The 18,916-nt window shown below is 48.2% G+C and overlaps 1 protein-coding gene across 1 annotated transcript; it reads right to left on the bottom strand.

Annotated features, from left to right (window-relative positions):
• Positions 1-2,963: 2,963 nt before the first annotated feature.
• SCD (stearoyl-CoA desaturase) lies at positions 2,964-18,472 on the bottom strand. The gene is made up of 6 exons (XM_021699760.2): positions 18,062-18,472; positions 17,285-17,567; positions 13,291-13,421; positions 11,649-11,854; positions 9,736-9,968; positions 2,964-7,082 (listed from the first exon to the last, which is right to left on the bottom strand). The coding sequence occupies exons 1-6, from the start codon at positions 18,086-18,088 to the stop codon at positions 6,883-6,885; spliced, it is 1,080 nt and encodes a 359-aa protein (XP_021555435.1). The 5' UTR covers positions 18,089-18,472; the 3' UTR covers positions 2,964-6,882.
• Positions 18,473-18,916: the final 444 nt, after the last annotated feature.

The following is an 18,916-nucleotide window of genomic DNA, read 5'->3' as shown; positions in this document are numbered from 1 at the left end:
ATGCTGCCATGTTTTTGTGTGGGCATGTTTCCAATTCTCTTGGGTATATACCTAAGCATAAAATTGCTGATCATACTGTAACTATGTTTTATTTAACCTTTTGAGAAACTGCCAAACTGTTTTCCAGAGGAGCCTCATAATTGTAGATTCCCCCAGCAATAAATGAGGGTTCCAGTTTCTCTACCTCCTCATCAACTCTTGTTATTAACTGTCTTTTCATTGGAGCCATCCTAGTGAGTGTGAATGGTTTCTCGTTGTGGTTCTGATTGGCATTTCCTTGAGAGCTAATACTGAGCATCTTTTCATGAGCTTATTGGTCATTTGTGTATCTTCCCTGGAGAAATGTCTGTTCAAACCCTTTGCTTATTTTAAAATTGGGTTATCTTTTTATCGTTAAGTTGTTCCTTTTCTTTAAGTAAGTTCTACACCCAACGTGAGGCTTGAACTCACAACCCGGAAATCCAGAGTCACATGTTCTACTGACTGAGCCAGCCAGGTGTTCCTGTAAGAATTCCTTTTATATTCTAGGTACTAGTCTCTTATCAGATGGAGATTTGCAAATATTTCTTCTCATTCTGTGGGTTGTCTTTTTACTTTCTTTTTCTTTTTTTGAAGATATTTATTTATTTGACACAGAGAGAGAGAGAGCACAAGCAGGGGGAGCTGCAGGGGGATAGGGAGAAGCAGGCTCCCCACTGAGCCGCTGTGGGGCCAGATCGCACGACCCTGGGATCATGACCTGGGTCAAAGGCAAACGCCTAACTGATTTAGCCACTCAGGCACCCCATCTTTTTATTTTCTTGATAGTATCTTTTGAAGCACAAATTTAAAAAATTTTGATGAAGTCCAGTTTATTTATTTATTTTTTGTTGCTTAGGCTTTTGGTTGTATCTAAAAGACTATTGCCTAAACCAAGGTTACTGAGATTTATACCTTTGTTTTCTTTTTCTTTTTTTTTTTAATATTTTATTTATTTGTCAGAGAGAGAGCACAAGCAGGGAGAGCGGCAGGCGGAGCAGGTAGAGGGAGAAGCAGGCTTCCTGCTGAGCAGGGAGCCAGATGCAGGACTCGATCCCAGGACCCTGGGATCATGACCTGAGCCAAAGGCAGACACTTGCCCCTTCTTTAATTTATTTCAATGACATTTTGTAGTTAACAATGTACCATTCTATGGGCTTCTTTTGCTAGATTTATTTCTACTTATCTTATTCTTTTTGATGCTATTATAAGTGGAATTCTTTTCTTAATTTCATTTGTGTATTATTCATTGCTAGTTTATAGAAATAGTTGATTTTTGTGTATTGATCTTGTATTCTGCAACCTTGCTGAATTTGTTAGCTTTAATAGTTTTTTCCATATGTATTCTTTAGTATTTTTTTTTATATACAAAATCATGTCATTTGCATACAGAGATGGATTTACTTCTTCCTTTCCAATCTGGATGCCTTTTCTTTTTCTGCCCTGGTGGATACTTTTAGGGCCTATCTTGGTTCTTCCCTTAGGGAAGAGGGAGAAAACTGGTGGCGGTTTTGCATCAGGAATCTTATTTCTATGCTCTTCTCCATCAGTATCTTAAATTATTTTATCTTTTGTCCCATGGTTAAACCTTAGTTACTAAACAGAGCCTTAACCTCTTTCTACCTCCCCACGCAAAACACATCAAGAAGAAGAGTTCATTACCTTGCCCCCTGGGAGCTCTTATTGTACAACTCACCCTTATTGGGAAGTTCATTACGTATTCCTTTTCTCTCTCAATCTTGAATTCAATTGAACATACTGATCAAGCTCTAAGAGCTCTCCCCTTTCTTTCCTCTTTGGAACTTTTGCAGATAGGAATCAGGAAACTGCCACAGGGTGAAATAGCAAATATACAAAATACAGACTGCCTGGAGGAAGCAGAGAAGCAGGTTTAATCAGGACAGCCAGGTAGCAGAGAGGAGGAAAGGAAATGAAAGTAGCAGAGCTTAGTGAGAATAAATTGTTTCAATTGGATGCCAGTTAATGGGAAACAAAGCTGATACTTAGAAGGAAGGGTGCAGTTACAGAGCAATGGAAACAATAGTCCAGCCTGAACATTTTAAACAAAATAGAGGGAAAGGGGTGAGAGGCAGATCCTGGTGAAGAGAATGCCACTCTCTACTCAAGTTATTAAGGTCTGACAAGGCCTCAATGAATATAGACTTGATTTTGCATGCTCAGAATTACTCTGAGAGAATGTTGCTTCTCGTCCAAGGTGAGGGCAACCTACATTAGCAAGCTAGGGATGCTGGTTCTGGGGAACTCTTAGAAGCCTAGGCACTGTCAGGGTGGCTCCTACTGGAAGACGGAGCTCCTTCAAACTGTAAAAAGTCCACATTCTCTTTTCTACATGAGGATTCTCAGATAAGTGGTAAAGGCTAAAGGCTTTTCCACCTTAAGATCATGGAGCCCTCTTTATTCTGGGAGTTTACAAACCTTCCCTTGGATTGTTTTTCCTTTCTTCCTGCTGCAGTTAGTCAGCAATTTCAGGAAGCCACTTAATTCCCAGGAGGGACCACATTTCTTCACATTTCTTTGGACGAATGACCTGGACTGCCCAGCCTGGATTGCAAGGTAAAGATGTGCTTGCCCAGAGTGCCTCTCCTGCTGTTCTCTTCCTCTCTGATTCTCTGTCTTGGGTCCACGTGACCATGTGACACACCAGACACCTGGCATTTCCCCAGGGCCAAAGCGCCAACTGGTGTAAATGTGTTTGACTTCATGGCAGCAGACTCCTGGTTTCCTGCTGCCAAGGCTGCGTTTAACCTAAAGTTACCCTTAGGCAGGGCAGGGCGGGTTGCTGGGGTATGAGTCAACCAGCTTGGCATCTACTTCTTTTTTACTCTTAAAGGTACAGGAATGGGACATAGACAGTACGGTAGACCATAGAGATAAGTTCCAGGAAACTTTAAATTGCAGCCAAAAATCACCCAGACACAGTGCAGTCAGATTCACTTCACTTTTATTATGAACAAACACAATTTCAGATCAGTACAACTAAGCTTCAGAGTTGATATTAATAGAAATTATTCCAAAATTATTCTTAGGTCACAAATAACTACTATCCCACATAAAAGGGGAAAAAAAATCCCACCCAATCAAGGAAAAGGTACCTGTGTATTGTTTCCATGGCAATGAGTCTATGTATTCTCAAATTTTGTCTGGCTAGTTATCCACCACTTAGCCAATGGATTTATTCAATCTCTCAGAGAGAATCATATCGATTAATGACAGCATCCAGGACGCATGGTTCATGATGGACACAAGTTCATGGTGGATACTGCTACTTTTTATAAAAATACTCAGGACTTAAAAGAATTCCTCTGCTGAAGGATCCCAAAATGCTTTATAAAAAGCATTAGTCACGCCTCAAAACTGCCCTGTGAGGTAGGTCAGTATTATTATCCCATTTTAACAGAAGGAAAACTGAGGCACATTATAGTTAAGTGACTTGCCCAGGGTCACATAGCAAGTCAGTGGCACAGTGGTAGGAGAGGCCCTGGCCTTAACCACCCGCGTAACATGGACATCTTGTCTTCTTTAACCTTTCACGCTGACCCATATGAGCTATACTTACAAAGAATACACTCAGGATACTAGCAAACCAAGGAGAAAAAGTTTCCATTTTAAATGCTACAACCATCTTTTAATCTAAAAAATATTATAAATCAAATACATTCAAATTACTTCCACCCGCCGTCAATGTGGGCACTTAATAAAAACAGCCCTAAGAGAAGTTTCCAAAATGAAGCCCTGAAGGGAATCCTGCGAATAGCTCTACTGATAATCCTCCAGCCAGACCCCCTTTTCTACCAGCCACTTCTGTAGGGTCTCAGGTGCAAAGGAACTCCACGGAGGGAGCGAGGAGGGAGTGAGAGCAGGCTCATATGCAACACCGATTAGAAAAGATGTAAGGCACCCAAATAAGTTGTCAGCACACCCACAAAGCGAGGACTGTTAGAAATTCAGACTTGAGTTTCTGGATCATTAATGTGTCAACTGAACTCAGCTTTAGAATCTTGAAGAAAGTGTTCTTTACTCGCAGACACCCCTCCACCTCCACATTCTCCTCTACGGAGGGGCCCTCAGCCTGAGGACCCTGTCCAGCCTTGTGTAGGGTCATGGTATGGGTCAGATCCCTGGGACATGATTAGAATAGAAAGATAAACTTGTTTTTGGTCCAAAATTATAAAGCAGGCATCTGATAACCTGTGGAATTAAAACCACCCAACAGGCATTTCCAAGGGATAAGTCCACAAGTCAGCAGATCTGAACTACAGTGATCTTCCATTAGTCTTTTCTACAGTGAGGAACAGCTGAAAAGATGAGGATGCCTTTAGTCCAGGGAACCCCTGTAGCCTCTGTCTATTCAATTAATACAGGAAGAAAGGCCCTCTTCCCTTCCAGTATTGGGGCTCAACAGCGCGCAGAACATTTGGCCTTGTACATTTCCAATCTTTCATAGAGTAAAGCCAGGCTTTTGCATTGATGACCGAGGTACAGGGACAGGGGCAGTCCAAGGTTCTCAAAACACTGACGCTTTCTTCAGACCTCTTCTACACTACCGTTTGCCCTAGGCTGTGTGGTGGGGAATGCTGGTTAGTTTGCCGAGCAGAGATGCTGTTCAGCAAAGTTCATGGCATCTCAGATCCCAAGTCTGGGCTTTGCAATACACCCTGGCTCCAGGGAACAGGGCCTCCTTTTGCGTGAGGCACTTTGGAACTTTCCTTTGCTTCTTGTGCTTCCCAGTGAAGACTAGGCTCCCTCCTGCTCCTGCAAGCATTGTACTGTCCACTGGGAGCTCGGACTCGGGCTGGGCAGGCATACCGAGCGAGCAGGGGGCATCTAGCATGCTCTCATGTTCTGATCCAGACAGAGGAGGCTAAAAACAAACCCTTTTTTTTTTGGCTCCGTGGCTGGCTCACCGGCACAACACGAGCCTTTGGCCTGGCTGTGCCTCATGAGAGACAGTGCCCGAGCCAGGGATGTTTCTAGTAAGGTTTGCCAGCCTCCTCTTGAGTCATCAGTGTGGAGGGGAGCACAGGGGTGTAAGTGGAGAGACTCTGGAGGCCAAGTGAAAGTGGCAGCCTACTGAGCTTTATAAGGAGAAACAGTGGTTCAGTGACCCTGAGCATTCTGTCTGCAGGAGAGGGAGCTGCTGGTGAGCCTTAACCATCACTGCGTCTGAATACATACAAAGGAGGCTTCCTGTCCGGAGAAAGAGGAAAACATCAGGGAGGAGATAGAACCGGTAGGAGAAAATGGACAGATAAGGGTAGAGCCAGGAATCAAAACCCACAGTAGTTAAGAGATTCCTACCTCGCCCCCCAGGCAGTCCTATACTTTACGCTAAAAGTTAACTGAGAAGGAATGGGAGAAATGGTTCAACGCTGCGGGGAGAAGCCTTCTGGTTTGTCCTCATTCCAAGGAGAAACTGGAATTCATGAATGAACCTAACATTTAACTTGTTTGTATAACCGGCTTCCAAATCAGGACACCCAAAGACTTCCTCAGTAGTAACCTTCTGAATCCCCTGGCAATGTGTTCTCAGAGCCCTTCTTTTGTAAAGTTATCTCTTAGGAACTGCCAACAGATCTGGCCCTGAACCTCTCCATCTCCTGTCCAGCAGTGAGAGGAAAGTAGCCAACCCACCTAATTTCTCCTCTTCTTCAAGCATCCCTCTTTCAGAGGGAAATACCCTAAGTGAATTACTTTAATGTTCCAAGCAGACTGTGTATGTATATATATTTTTATGTTGGACCCAACTCCACCTCTTAAAATCCTTCCTTTTTTGGAAGACCACTATGCTCACCACTATGCCACAAACACATTCCTTTTTTGGGTGTCTGGAAATGCTCCAGCCACCTTATTACCATGATGGGAGCCAACTAACAGCCCGAAGATGGCAGAGCAGAAAGACAAAAGAATTTTGATGATCCCATGATCTGCTAGATTTGCCAATTCTGGAAACAACCAACCTCAAGATTTCTTGTTATAAGGAATAAGAAATCTTCCTGTTATTAAAGGAAAAAAAAAAATCCTTCTCCAGCAGAGACCACTTTTACTACAAACTAAATGCTTCTTCTTTATCCCCAACCTAAACTACATTTGGGACATTGAGATCTGCTTTTGTGTTCCAGCATTGCCAGGCTCTGTGGCCATTCCCTAGTCAGAGTCAGGAGAGAAAGGAGACATGCTGTCTGTTGGGGCTCCAAGTCCTCACTAGGCAAGCAACCGTGTGTCCAATCATAGCAGGAGCCTCTTGCCCTGTTTCCCACCTCACCCCATCTTTACTTCTCAATCATACCATGCATGCTAACTCTCTCCCCTGACAGTTTACCTGCTTTAGAAGCTTTGTGCCAAATAAAGTTATTTTCCATTCCAACTCGCAAAAGCCTGAGCTGAAGATAATTAACAGGGGCCTTCCCAGAAGGTATGTTCTCATACCTCTAGCATGAGCCACCCACCCTAAAGCTCAGGACAGCTCAAGGAAAGAGTTATGTGGGACAAAGACCACTAATTTTGGACTACAGAAAGGTTGGCTAGGCTTTGGAAGCTGGACACCCACCCATGAATGACCAGCTGCTTGCCTGGGAGGCAAAGAGCGAGGAGAGAAAGGAAGGTGATAAGGACAAAGCAAAGAAAAGGACAATGAACTAGAAGAGAGGAAGAGAAGAAATAAGAACCTCAGCTTAGCGTCATGAAGGCAGAGTTGCTGGCTTTCAATTTTAAAAGAATACTGTACTGGAAAGGGTTAACATCATCATCTTTAGCATCCTGGTAGCATTATTCAGTAGTTAATAAACAGAACATTAAACCTCTGCCCGGCTGGCTTTTGGAAAAGGAACCCAAGGGACCCCAAATTCAGCCACTCTTGGAGCTTCCGTCTCCAGTTCTTTTAATCCTGGCCAAGACGACAGCCTTGGATACTTTCTTCCGGTCGTAAGCCAGCCCGAGGGCAGCCATGCAATCGATAAAGAAGGTGGTAAAGTTGATGTGCCAGCGGTACTCACTGGCAGAGTAGTCATAGGGGAAGGAGTGGTGGTAGTTGTGGAAGCCCTCCCCTGGAACAAAAGCAAGGACAAGGGTTACGGAGCGGTCTCTGCACGCCAGGGACCCAGCAGACGACCTCAAACCTAGCAGAAACTTGCTGTTGTTGAACAAAGGAGCGAATCCAGTCTCTTCGATTCTGAACCAGATTGATCGCCTCGGAGGCGTCTTAAGAAATAACTGGGGAGACCTGGCCACCAAGCCTAGAAAGGAACCTGTGTCAGAGGAGGACCCGCGATTCCTCCCAGAGGACAGGCCAACTAGAGAGAGAGATGGCTCTGGGCCGGGAAGGGATTTCAGGTGGGAAAGTTCCCTAAGTACTGGTCTGAGGCACCACAGGCTCTTGGGGTGCACGGGGACGCGTCTGGGTGGGGAGAGGAGAGAGTCCCGAATGAAGGACTTTTGCCGCACTTCTTACAACGACACGCCGGGGAGAAACAAAGACATTCTGCTGTCAGAAGAATTTCAGTAAGAGGTAAAGCTTTGGGAACTCCACAGACAGCGAGTTCTCCAACCCTTGGCAGGACTCTTCTTTTTGGATCGTATTCAACAATTAACAATACTGACCCTTCTAAAGCTAGGGGAAAGCTGGGTCAAGAATAGCTAATAAAAGAGCGCGGTGAGCCCTTTGAAGATAAAAGAACCCCAGGAGAGTAGTAATGATATTAATAACAAGCAAGTGAAGGAAGTCCTACAGAGTAAATGACACCACTCAGGGCAAGTCAAGGTATGTCCTCTCCCTGTGACACCTGATTATTCACAGTGTGAACTGAGTAGGAGGTTGGGATAACCACAAGGCCAAAGGTACTGAGAGGATTACTAATTTCCATAAGTGGCTTTGTACCAAGGCTCCATAGAAGCACGAACCAGGCCTCTACTTCTCAGATTTAAAACGGAATCAGATACACACAGAGCCGAGAGAGAAAAAAGAGGAAGGTCCACCGATGGAAGAAGGACAAGACTTTGCAACTGGGGCAGCAAGATACAGCCCAAGAAAGGCTCAAGGGAGGAGGTCAGCTTTGGCAGAGAGAAAATGAACATGTGACTGTGGGGCAGGTAACTCAGGAAGAAACAGATTAGAATGGCAGAGAAACAAGCTACAGGAGAACAAAGGTGGAGGTGATAAGGGAGGAGAGCAACAGGTAGCAGAGATGAATGGTAACTGAGACAAAGTAAGACGTTGGCCGCCATTCTGAGCTGATGCTCATAAAGAGGCTGGAGTTGGGAAAGCTCACTATAGACCCCGTGGCGGCCCAGGACAAATCTCATTCCAGAAACTTCCATTTCTATGAAAATCTCAGACTTACATAGCCGAGGTGATTGATTTCAAACATGGTTCAAAGTAAGAACAGGTACAATGGCAGAAGGTGAGATGCATGAAAGTGCAAAAGAGATAGGGAAGAATGCCTTAGTCCAGATAGTAGAGATGACTGAGGTTGAGAATCTAAAGGAAGATTTTTAAAGAGAGAAAGTGAAGGTTATGCCGTGGCATGCAGAAACGTGTGCGCCAGTGAGGTTGCCTAGATATACTAGATGACCAGTGGCACTGACCACTGGTGAGGAAGAGGCCACGGGTTCTGCTTAAGGAAAATAAGTTCCAGGCCTTGATCAAGGTCTATATTTAGTTGAAAATAGTGACAGAAAAAGAATGGAGACAGATGGTAGAAGCCTGTTGTCTTAGGCTCCGGCTAGTGGGACAGGAATGATAGAAATCAATTCATGAATAGTCAGCATTAGATCAGTGAGCAGGTATTTGTGAGCAAACTACGGGCTTTACTGGTGGTTCCCTAAGCCACGTTGTGGGGAAGGGCTGCTCCTAGCACAGAATAGAAGCAGAAGAGAGAAAAAGAAAGGACAAAAGAGATAAGACTGATAGGTGGTCATTAAGGGCCATAAACAAGTGCTTTGATGTCCTTCCTATTGGCACCACCAAGCAATACGACATGGCATACACTTCAACTGTGGCCTACCTGAATATGACAAGAAGAGAAAACAGAAGTTGACTGAATTTAATTACAAGGAATTACTCTACATTTTATATAGCATGTTTATTTCTTTTTTTTTTTTAAGATTTAAGATTTTTATTTTATTTTATTTTTTTGAGAGAGAGCGAGCAGTGGGGAAGGGCAGAGGGAGAGGGAGAGAGAATCCCAAGCAGACTCTTCAGTGAGCTTGGAGCCCGACATGGGGCTTAGTCTCACGACCCCAAGATCACAACCCAAGCCGAAACCAAGAGTTGGATACCTAACCGACCGCGCCACCCAGGTGCTCCTATATAGCATGTTTAAATATAAAACACTAGGCTCGCTGCCCACTCAGATGATCCTTTTATTCCATTTATGCATCCCCTGCCCCAAGCAAGACTTGCAGTCCAGCACAAGAGGTGACTGGAAAAAGGAACACCCAAAGGGGTTTATCATACATAGCGTTTGCGAAGGTTCCGGCACCTGAAATCAAAGGCACTGCTGTTCTTTACCCTTTTCTTTTTATATAAGACCTATTGCCCAACTCCAGAGAGTTTTTTTTATATATTGTGCCTTCGTTTTGTAGTGGAAAACCAGACAGAAAAAAGTCCTAAAACAAGTTAATCTGGTTTTTCTGGCTCCTCGCCTAATACCCGAACCAGCAGACCACTAGAAAGGGTCTTGCTGTGGACTGTGGACTTACCTGCAGCTCCCAGGGAAACCAGGATATTCTCTCGGGGGCTAATGTTCTTGTCATAAGGGCGATATCCGTAGAGGTGGGCAGCACTGTTCACCAGCCACGTGGCATTGAGCACAATGGCATAACGCAAGAAAGTGGCGACGAACAAGCTGTGTAGAAAAGTCTCACCCCAGAAATACCAGGGCACAAGGGTGGGCAGGATGAAGCACATCAGCAGGATGCCGGGTTTGTAGTACCTACATCGAGAGACCAGACGCCGAGTCAGAGGAGAGAGGAGGGCTCTTGGACCCACCTCATTTTCCTCTGCCACTGGTGGGGCTGTCTCTTCCCTTCTACTTGAGCACTGTGTAGCCCAAGGCAGAGAAAGAGGGGGTGGGGGGGGAATCTTTCGAGAATGTCCCAGTTTTTAGAAAATGAGGTAGTGAGGGGTTAATTGATTTTTCTAGGATTGCACGGGTAGGAGCCAGTGGAGCAAGGGTTGGAAGGCTTGTCTCCAGCCTCTGAATCCGTTTTTCTTTCTGTCTATAGCATAATGCCATCTTGGTAAAACAGATGAGGTCCAGATTACCAACTCATAAACTGAGTTCTCCTTCCCAGGCTGTTTTTCCATTCTGCCTTTAGGCTCGTTTCTCTTTCCTGTTCATGTTTTTTTTTTTTTTTTTTTTCCAAGATTTTATTTATTTGACAGAGAGAGAGACACAGCGAGAGAGGGAACACAAGCAGGGGGAGTGGGAGAGGGAGAAGCAGGCTTCCCACTGAGCAGGGAGCCCGATGCGGGGCTCGATCCCAGGACGCTGGGATCATGACCTGAGCCGAAGGCAGACGCTTAACGACTGAGCCACCCAGGCGCCCCTCCTGTTCATGTTTTTTGCAGAGTCTAGGGTTCGTGCCTTGCCCCCAGGTCCTGCTAGCCACCCCAAAATCGTTCCTTTTCTTCCTCAGAGAGGCACAGGGTGTCCTTGATGCGCACAAGCCCTCTGGAGGCCCCATGCCATTCTTCACTGTCTCAAATGTAGACCATGCCATTGACATTCCTAGGGAATGGACTTCCTGCTTCTCTTCAGCAGCCAAGTCTTATACTCTTACATCATTAGTATTCCCTGCCTCAAACGTTCCGTTCCTGCTGCTGCTTCCCTAGCACGGATCCCCGTTAGCTCCTAACTTGTGGCCCTGCTTCTCACCTCTTTGACTCAGTGTTTTTTTTTTCAACCATCCCGAGAGTGACCTTTGTAAGCACACCTCCAGTTATGCCACATTCCTGCTCAAAAAACTTGTAATGGCTTCCCACTGCCTATTGAAGTAAATCCTAAATCTGCTTTTAAGGCTCTACAAGAATAGCATCAGCCTCTTTCTGGTCTTACTTCGACCACACCCTACGCTTCAAGCAAAAGGCCTTTGTTGCTGGAACATGCTTTCATGTTCTTTCTGTTTGTACTCTCCCTCCCTACACACACCTGTGAGAATCTCTATCCATCAGTGGATTCCAAAGCTCCCTTCTTCGTAAACCCTTCCCCGATGTCCCCTACCACACTAGCTCCCTTTCCTTTGTGCCTCTCATTGGTAAAGAAAATATCTCGCCAGGTATCATAGTTATTCAGATCCTTGGTTTTCCCTCTGCTTCCCAATAAGCTACAAATTCCTTGAAGGTAAGGATTGTGACACATTCGTCTTTTGTATCTGTGACTGTCTTAGGTCAATAAGTATTTGTTGAATCTAATCGGTTTAATTACGAGAGCTCTGAGAGGAAGAACAATAGTCCACGGCCGTGAGCCTGTGGGCTATTAAATATTAGGGTTTTAAATTGATTTTGGAACATGCAAACCCAATAAATTTCTCAGCTTAAGTTTATAAGCTCTAGGAGAAAAAAGGGAGCTCCCCAAACACTAGATGCCCAGCTCCGTCATTGCTTCACTCACCTTCTCTGGAACATCACCAGCTTCTCAGCTTTTAGGTCAGACAAGTCTAGCAAACCACCCTTCTCTTTGACGGCTGGGTGTTTGCGTACAAGCAGCCAACCCACATGAGAGAAGAAAAAGCCACGCCGGGAATTGTGAGGATCAGCATCTGTTTCTGAAAACTTGTGGTGGGCACGGTGATCTCGGGCCCATTCATACACGTCGTTCTGGAGGGACAGAGGAGAGGAATGTAGGCCTGGCGAGAGATATCGTCTTAGGGGAATTCCAGTGGATAGGCAACTCTACGAGCCCCTGGCTCTCAGCCCAACCTCAAAAAATAGGAGTCATGCAGTTGCCCCCTCTGCTCTCCCAACTTGCCACTGAAGCTTAAGTGGAAAAGCAATTTAAAGTCCCAGGACACATGAATAGGACTAGCTTCTTGAAGGTTATATGGTGGGCAGAATGGAGACAGATCATACAGAGCTCAGTTTCATTAGAAAAGCACATTGCAATCCTTCAAGCAAGAAAAAATGTTGGAAAATGTCCTCACGGAATGCCAAACCCCTGGGCATGGAGAACACGAGGCAGGCAGCCTTGCATCCCAGGTCCTGGTTGGTGGGTGAAGCGTCAGGGAGCTCCATTCTGATGCCTTGCATACAGATCATGGCCAGGCACAGAAATCATGATGTTGGCCACATTTCCAAATGACCTCTGGGCTCCTCTGGGATTCTTTTAATACCTTAAAGGATGTGCCAAATCTCTTCCTTTGCCCCACAAAGACAACATCAGGAGCCCTCAAGGCATAAAGTGCTATGACCGAGAGGATTATGTGACTGTGGCAGGTACCTGGGACACTGCCACGAAGAAGGGGATCAATTTGGTTTCTTTCCTTTTTCCTCTTGCTCCCAGCTAAGCTCCACACCACCAGCCATCTTTTGTCCCTTGCTACCCCTTAACAACCAGGAGTTCCCTTCTCCCAATTCCCTGCATTCTATCTCTGCTATAAACTTTCTGCCTCAACAACCCTCAATATTTGACTTAGCCAGCCTGGCAGCCCAAGACAGGACCATAATGTTGGTCTACCTAACTTCTCAGGGACGCCATTTCCTCATCTGTAAACTGTGGGTCATAGTACCTACCTTCTAAGATTGTTGTGAGGATTTAATGAGGTAATTTATGTCAAGGGCTTAGAATAGTCAGGCACATAGTGCTACAGAAGTATTTGCTCTTAGACCTAAGAACACAGAGTTCAAGAGTCTATGCAACATCAACCTCAATCCCGTTGTGGTGGAATCCTAAGCTTTTCACCTAAAATAGTGAATTTATCGTCCAGCGTCTGCCCAGGAAACCAGCGTCAGTTCCTGGCTTATGCACTATGACCCCTTACAATAAAGGACCACAACGGCCAAGACTGCATGATAACAGAGGGACCCTAGGATCAAAAAACCATCCCATGACACTGAGACTATTACCTATGTATCTCCCACTTCCCTTTTCCGGTGGGGACTTAGGGACTGGGGCTGCACTTGAGGTGACCATAAGGGGAGAGGAAAGTCAAGTGCTGCCCAGGCGTGGCTGCTCTCCAGGTGCTGAGCTTCTCCATTCTGCTGCCAGACCATCAAAAGAGTGGACAGCAAAGAGCTGAGCAAAGCCAGCTTCTCACCTGGAATGCCATCGTGTTGGCAATGATCAGGAAGAGCCTCAGGGGCAGCCGAGCTTTGTAAGTCCGGTGACTCCACAGGCGATGAGCTCCTGCCGTTATGCCCACAGCACTGATCAAATAGTAGAAGAATCCTGCCGCGGGGGGCGGGGGGGGGGGGGGAAGTCAGTGTGGGTGGTCGCGATTCAGGGGAAGCACTCACCTGATGCTCGCCCGTCTGAGTCTGTGTGTTCTTAGGCTCTGGGTGAGGATTTGTTTCACCCTGAACTCCAGGGATGCCTTGGTCTCCTCTGTCCCTTCACTTTTACTCCTTGAAAAATACCATCACTACCCAATCCTCTGGAATTAGCTGAGTCTCAGGCACTTGAGAAAGGCCGGGCAGAGAAGAGGGCTCTTACCACCCAGCTAGCTACTTGTCATTCTCCGTCATGAGGGACACTGTCCCCGGTCCTATCTCCTTTGACCTTCAGCTAACCTTTTCCAAAGTTTTAAGGACCACAGACTACTCCTGCGAATTTCAGGACCCATAAGCAAGGGTGGTATTAAACTATTTGAAAGCTAGTATGGTCTGAGCACTGACCAATTCAAGGGACCCTGGGCTCTCAGGGACACTCACAGGGCTCTGAACTATGGTTATTTACCAACTAGTATAAAAGCATTTAAATATTCTAGCAGGCAGTGCAGTCCCATCAGGGGAAAATCTGCCCTGTACCTAAGTCATATCTGCACAGTATCTTAAGCTTTGCCAAGGATTTTATCTTCTCTGATTCCTTGAATACCTTGAATGGGGTTTAACATCCTCACTTTGCAGTTGAAGGTTAAGTGTTTATCTATGGTCACATGGCTGGTAAGAAATGGAGCCATGGTTTGAAACCAAGTTTTCTGTCAACAAGCACTCTTTGTTCTTGCTGTCCCATCCACCTCCCCAAGATATGCACATGGTTCCTGCGTCTCTCCTTTGCCCCGTGCCTTGGTCAGCCATACTCCCTCTGGCAAGGCTAATTCTAGATAGTGCCCCGATATCCTCCAAGTGTTCGGTGAAACACCCCAACACTGTCCTGCCTCACCTTTCCTGGAAGGCTGCAGGATCTAATCTCTCAATGATAGCGAGAGATAGTCTCTAACTGGGAAGTGGGTTTCTGGGTATACCCGTCTTCCTCTGTTGGCTCTAGCAGGCAGGGGCAGAGACCTTGGTAGAGCGGTGACTGTTGACAATGTTTCATTCCTAGGGAAGCAGCTGGAAACAATGGATCCTCAGTGGCCACAGAACTTAGTCGCAGTCAGAGACACTGCACATTGTCACAAATTGTCCTGTGTTCTTCTCCAGCCATAGATACCAGTTTCCTAACCAACCCCCCGCCCCCCTCCTCCCCTAACCCTGTCTTCCTCCATGCTCTCCTACCCGTCCTCCAGGATCTGGAGGAGAGCCATGGAGCCAGAGTCTGTCCCAGCAAAAGTCCTACCCACAGTCCCCTACTCTGTGCTGGCATTAGGGCCCCAGGTGATTTGCTGGCCTCAGGCCATGTGCTGACTTCTTTCCAGAGACAGTATCTGCCTGCATCTGCATCTGGAAAGTGACAGTTTAGCCACAGCCCACCGAACACCAAGGAGGAAAGAAAATGGCTTTGGGCAGGAAAGCAGAAGCACTCAGCTCAGAACAAAGGAAGCTCCTAGGGTTGTTTCATGCCAGAGAGGACCCTGGCAAGTTGACTCAGTGCCTAAGATCCTAGTATTACCAGGGGCATTGGGAAAAGAGCCCATACACTCTGGTGCCTTCTCCTATCAACCTCGAAAGCCTATCTAATAGAAGACCTTAAGCCAGTTGGAGAGTCACATCTCTATTAATGTCCAAATTGTCAGCCTAAGTAAAGTCTCCTAGTTTTGACTCCAAGAAAGAGACTGGAGAAATTTTACCCCTTGGCCCTCAGTGTTGCCAGAGATCTCTTTTCAGCCCTCCCCTCTAAGGGCTCTTCTGAGAGGCTCTCAAAATTGCTCAGAGTCATGAGAAATACTGGAATCACAACCAGCTGCTAACTTAACACTGTCCTTAGGGAGAAAACAAGAAAAGGTGAAGCCAAGCTCCTAAACTCTGCAGGTAGACCTCTGACCCTCCCCTCCCCCTTGTTCCTTAACATGGACAAGTTCTGATTTCCCTTCATCCAGCTGGTCATTCGGTCAGCTAAGTCATCTACCACATGGCCCAGGAACAGGAAAAAAGGTCACCATCCAGTCCCCCTGGGCCATGTCTCTCTGTCCAAAGGCACAGTACACATCCATGGACAGGGCACCCAAAAGCTAGCAGGTACAGCCTGGGTTTGTGGATCGCCCTCTGCCCCCTGCACCAGCAGCCAAGGGTGGGGAGCGACGAGCAGCAGTCTGGCCAAGCTCTGGGCTTCACAAGGCCTACAGGACGTCCTGAGGCTGGAAGGGGCTTGCAGGTGACAAAAACTACTTGTGAAGACTCCTCTACTGGGGAGAAGGGGTGGAGACAGGAATCCACAGTCTCCCTGGAGGATCCTTATCCCTGCTCTTGACCTCTCCCGATACAGCTGAAGTTCTGCTGGCTTTTCAGAGGGGCAGAGAACACACATCCCCCTCCCCTCCCAAATAGAAGAGCTCTTCCTGGTCTGCAGATGAACTGATTTCCAGAGCCTGGCCAGCCCCAGCAATGACACACATATACTCTAAGGAGAACTACCTACCTAATCCTAAAAAAAGTACTGTTTTTTCCCAGTTTGTACCTAGAAAAATTGAGATCCCAAAGAGAGGGGGTCTACCCAGCTGCATTTCTCTGTCTGTGGCACTCAGGACTTCCCAAGACAAAGCTCCAGGGACCAGATCCTACCACTTTTAGACCACAGAGGTCCTGGGGGAATCAGCTAAAACTTGGCCTACCAGCCCTTCGACACAACTGTCCTCCAAGAGTGCAGCTGTCGGCAAACACCCCATACCCAAGACGGTGCTGGAACCCCTAACGTGGTTTTCTGGAGGACAGTCTTTCCTTTCTCACCGGCCGCAGAGAGGGCCAACGCGGAGCCCCTGGGACACTGGAGCTCTCTGCTCTCCCCTGCCCTCCCCAAGTCAGGCTTTGCGTGGCGGAGGTGAAAATGCCTGCAAAGCACATGTGTGTGTCCGGGGGCAGGGCCCTGCCATCAGACCATACCCAGGCATCCCCAAAAGAGCTGAGCTAAGGGCAGGTCAGGGACAAACTGGGAACTGTCTCCCGCACTGCAGCAGCCTCGAGGCTGGGGCTGCTGAGGGCTCTCTTCTCTGTCCCTGGCAAGGGGGGGACTTCATGACATTAGGAGAGAGGGGCTGGAGCAGGCTAGATGGGAATAGGAAATGCTTCCTTGACCTCATTTCATTCCCAGAACATGTTCATTCGGTGGCATGTATAGCTCCCTGGAGACTTACACGGGAGTCCCAGAACAACACATCTGTGTAACCTGGGTTATACAGGAGACTTCTTGGTCCGTCTGTTTAACAAAGGAGCCTGGCTGGGCCAAGGACCAGGGCAAAAAAGAATTTTGTGGATAACCTCTTCTCTGTTCCTCCCTCTTCCGCCAACTCTTGTCCCGAGCAGTTTCCCTTGCTATGCTATGGCTGTGCTCAGCATATCCCCCCTGGAGCTGCTGCTCTGCTGCCATGTTCCCAGGCCTTCCAGGTCGTGGCCTTGAATCTTTTGTGGCTGGCAGGGCTGGGACAGGCAGCCAAGCAAATGACTTGAAACAGGGAAAGCTGACTCTCTGGCACACGTCTACTCATTTCAAGGCCTGCAGCACATGGTCTCAGGGCTCTCTGCCCAACACCCACATTGAAGAACCCCCAACCCCCCTTGGCTCCATTCGCAGCCACCATCGTCAGGTCACCAAGAGACATGGCTGGGAAAACCTGGGCCTGGAAGGGCTGTTGCCTCTGCTCTATGCAAGATCCTACCTTATTGAAGGAGTAGGGAGGACGAGGGGTACTAGCTGGGAGGAACAAGGGAGTCTCTTACCCCAGATACAGGTGTAGATCTTGCAGGCGGGAATCAGCAGGATCCCATACAGGGCTCCCAAGTGTAGCAGAGACATAAGGATGATGTTTCTCCAAACATACTCAACCTTGGGCTTTGGGCCCTCCGGATCCTTGTAGCTTGGGTCATAAATGTCATCTTTTAGTTCAGGGCGGATGTCTTCTTCCAAGTATAGAGAAGGCTTCTCCAACTTGCCTCCTCCATTCTGCAGGATCCTGGAGGGAGGCGCTGTGATGGTGGTGGTGGTTGTGTAGGAGCTAGAGATCTGGAGGGGAGAGGAAGCAGAGTCAGGAGAGGCGAGGACACGTGCAGTAACCCCTGCCACTTCACTCTTTACTCAAGCTGGGGGAATGGCGGAGTACAGACACAGACCCTGTCCCCAAAGCCCGCATTAACTGGGAGCCCGGTGCGCCCCTGATGGAAGAGAGGGAACTCCCCAGAACTGTGCAGATAGGTTGTGGAGGGTAGTGGACCCTCAAGGTGAAGGTGCAGTAGGAACGAGGAGTAAAACACTCACACCCCTAAGAACGCACAAAGGAAAACCCGCATGCACACAGACATAAAAGTACGACCGGGTTTTTCTTTAAAGCTTAAGAAACAAAAGTTGGGGAACAAAGTCCGCAAATTACAATCCACATTCCCAACAAACTGAAAGCAGTACAACTCGCAAAAGATGGCTAATAGTCCGCGGAGACCTCAACGCTCTCGTCCCCCCAGCGCCTGCGAACCCGCGGTCTGGGGCAACTGCTCAGAGCTCACCTCCTCTTGCAGCAAGTGGGCCGGCATCTGGGCTCTCGGATGCTGGGATCACTCGCCCGCGGCTGAAACGGCACAGCGCAGTTCGGGACAGCCCACACACACGTAGACTTCGGTTACCGAGCCGGCTTTTGCGCGGTGACCCGCGGCGCTGCTCTCGGAGCCTCCTCTGCGCGGTGCGCGCTGGATCGGTGTCGGGCTCCGAAGTGCGGTACGTGGGTCTACCCAGGCTGGGGATTTAAAGGCTAGAGCTGGCCGTGGCTGACCGAGTCCCGTATTTCCTCAGACCCCTTTTATTCGCTGCCAACAAGGGGCAAAGTGCGCGGAGTTGGCTCACCCTGGGAGACCTGCCTGGGCGGGAGAGGGGAGGAGACAGAGCCGAGGCGTGCTGCGGACTGGAGACGCGCAAACAGGATGCTGCAGACACACCGCGGCTCGGCAGCCGCAGCCCCAGCCCCTGCCCCTGCCCCTGGGGAAATGCTAATGGGCTTCTGTAGAATCTGGCGCGTCATTGGCCGAAGGGAATTTGGTGCCACCTCGTCCAGCCCTTGCCATTGGCTGGGCGCAATCTGCTGTTCCCTCGGCCGCGAGCTCCTCGCTCCCCCTCCCCTCTCTTTCTCCTGCTCGGCTCCGCTTCCACCGGCCACTGGGCCTGTGCCCCGCATCCCGCGGCCTCGGAGGCGCTCGGGAGCCTTCCCTCCGCTCGCGGGAGAAGACCGGGGCCGGGGGTAGGATGGTGGAGGGTGGGCACCCGCCCGGGACCGGCCCCCCGCACTCGGCGGCCGGACGGGCCCCGCGGAAGTCTCCCCGGCAACAGCGGGGAAGCCCCGGGCCCGACCACAGCGCCCGGCTCGCTCC

This window comes from Neomonachus schauinslandi, chromosome 6 (assembly GCF_002201575.2).
Source record: "Neomonachus schauinslandi chromosome 6, ASM220157v2, whole genome shotgun sequence".
NCBI classification, from domain to species: domain Eukaryota; kingdom Metazoa; phylum Chordata; class Mammalia; order Carnivora; family Phocidae; genus Neomonachus; species Neomonachus schauinslandi.
Note: the sequence above shows the minus strand (reverse complement) of the source record. Positions and strands in the feature narration are given on the sequence as shown.

What these genes read in the sequence shown, in the direction of transcription:
- SCD (XM_021699760.2), bottom strand. Translation starts at nt 18,088, where the DNA reads ATGCCGGCCCACTTGCTGCAAGAGGAG. An exon ending in GATCTACACCTGTATCTGGG is followed by an intron (nt 13,422 to 17,284) that starts GTAAGAGACTCC and finishes CCCCCGCGGCAG; the next exon opens with GATTCTTCTACTATTTGATC. An exon ending in GGTTTCCCTGGGAGCTGCAG is followed by an intron (nt 7,083 to 9,735) that starts GTAAGTCCACAG and finishes CTTTTGTTCCAG; the next exon opens with GGGAGGGCTTCCACAACTAC.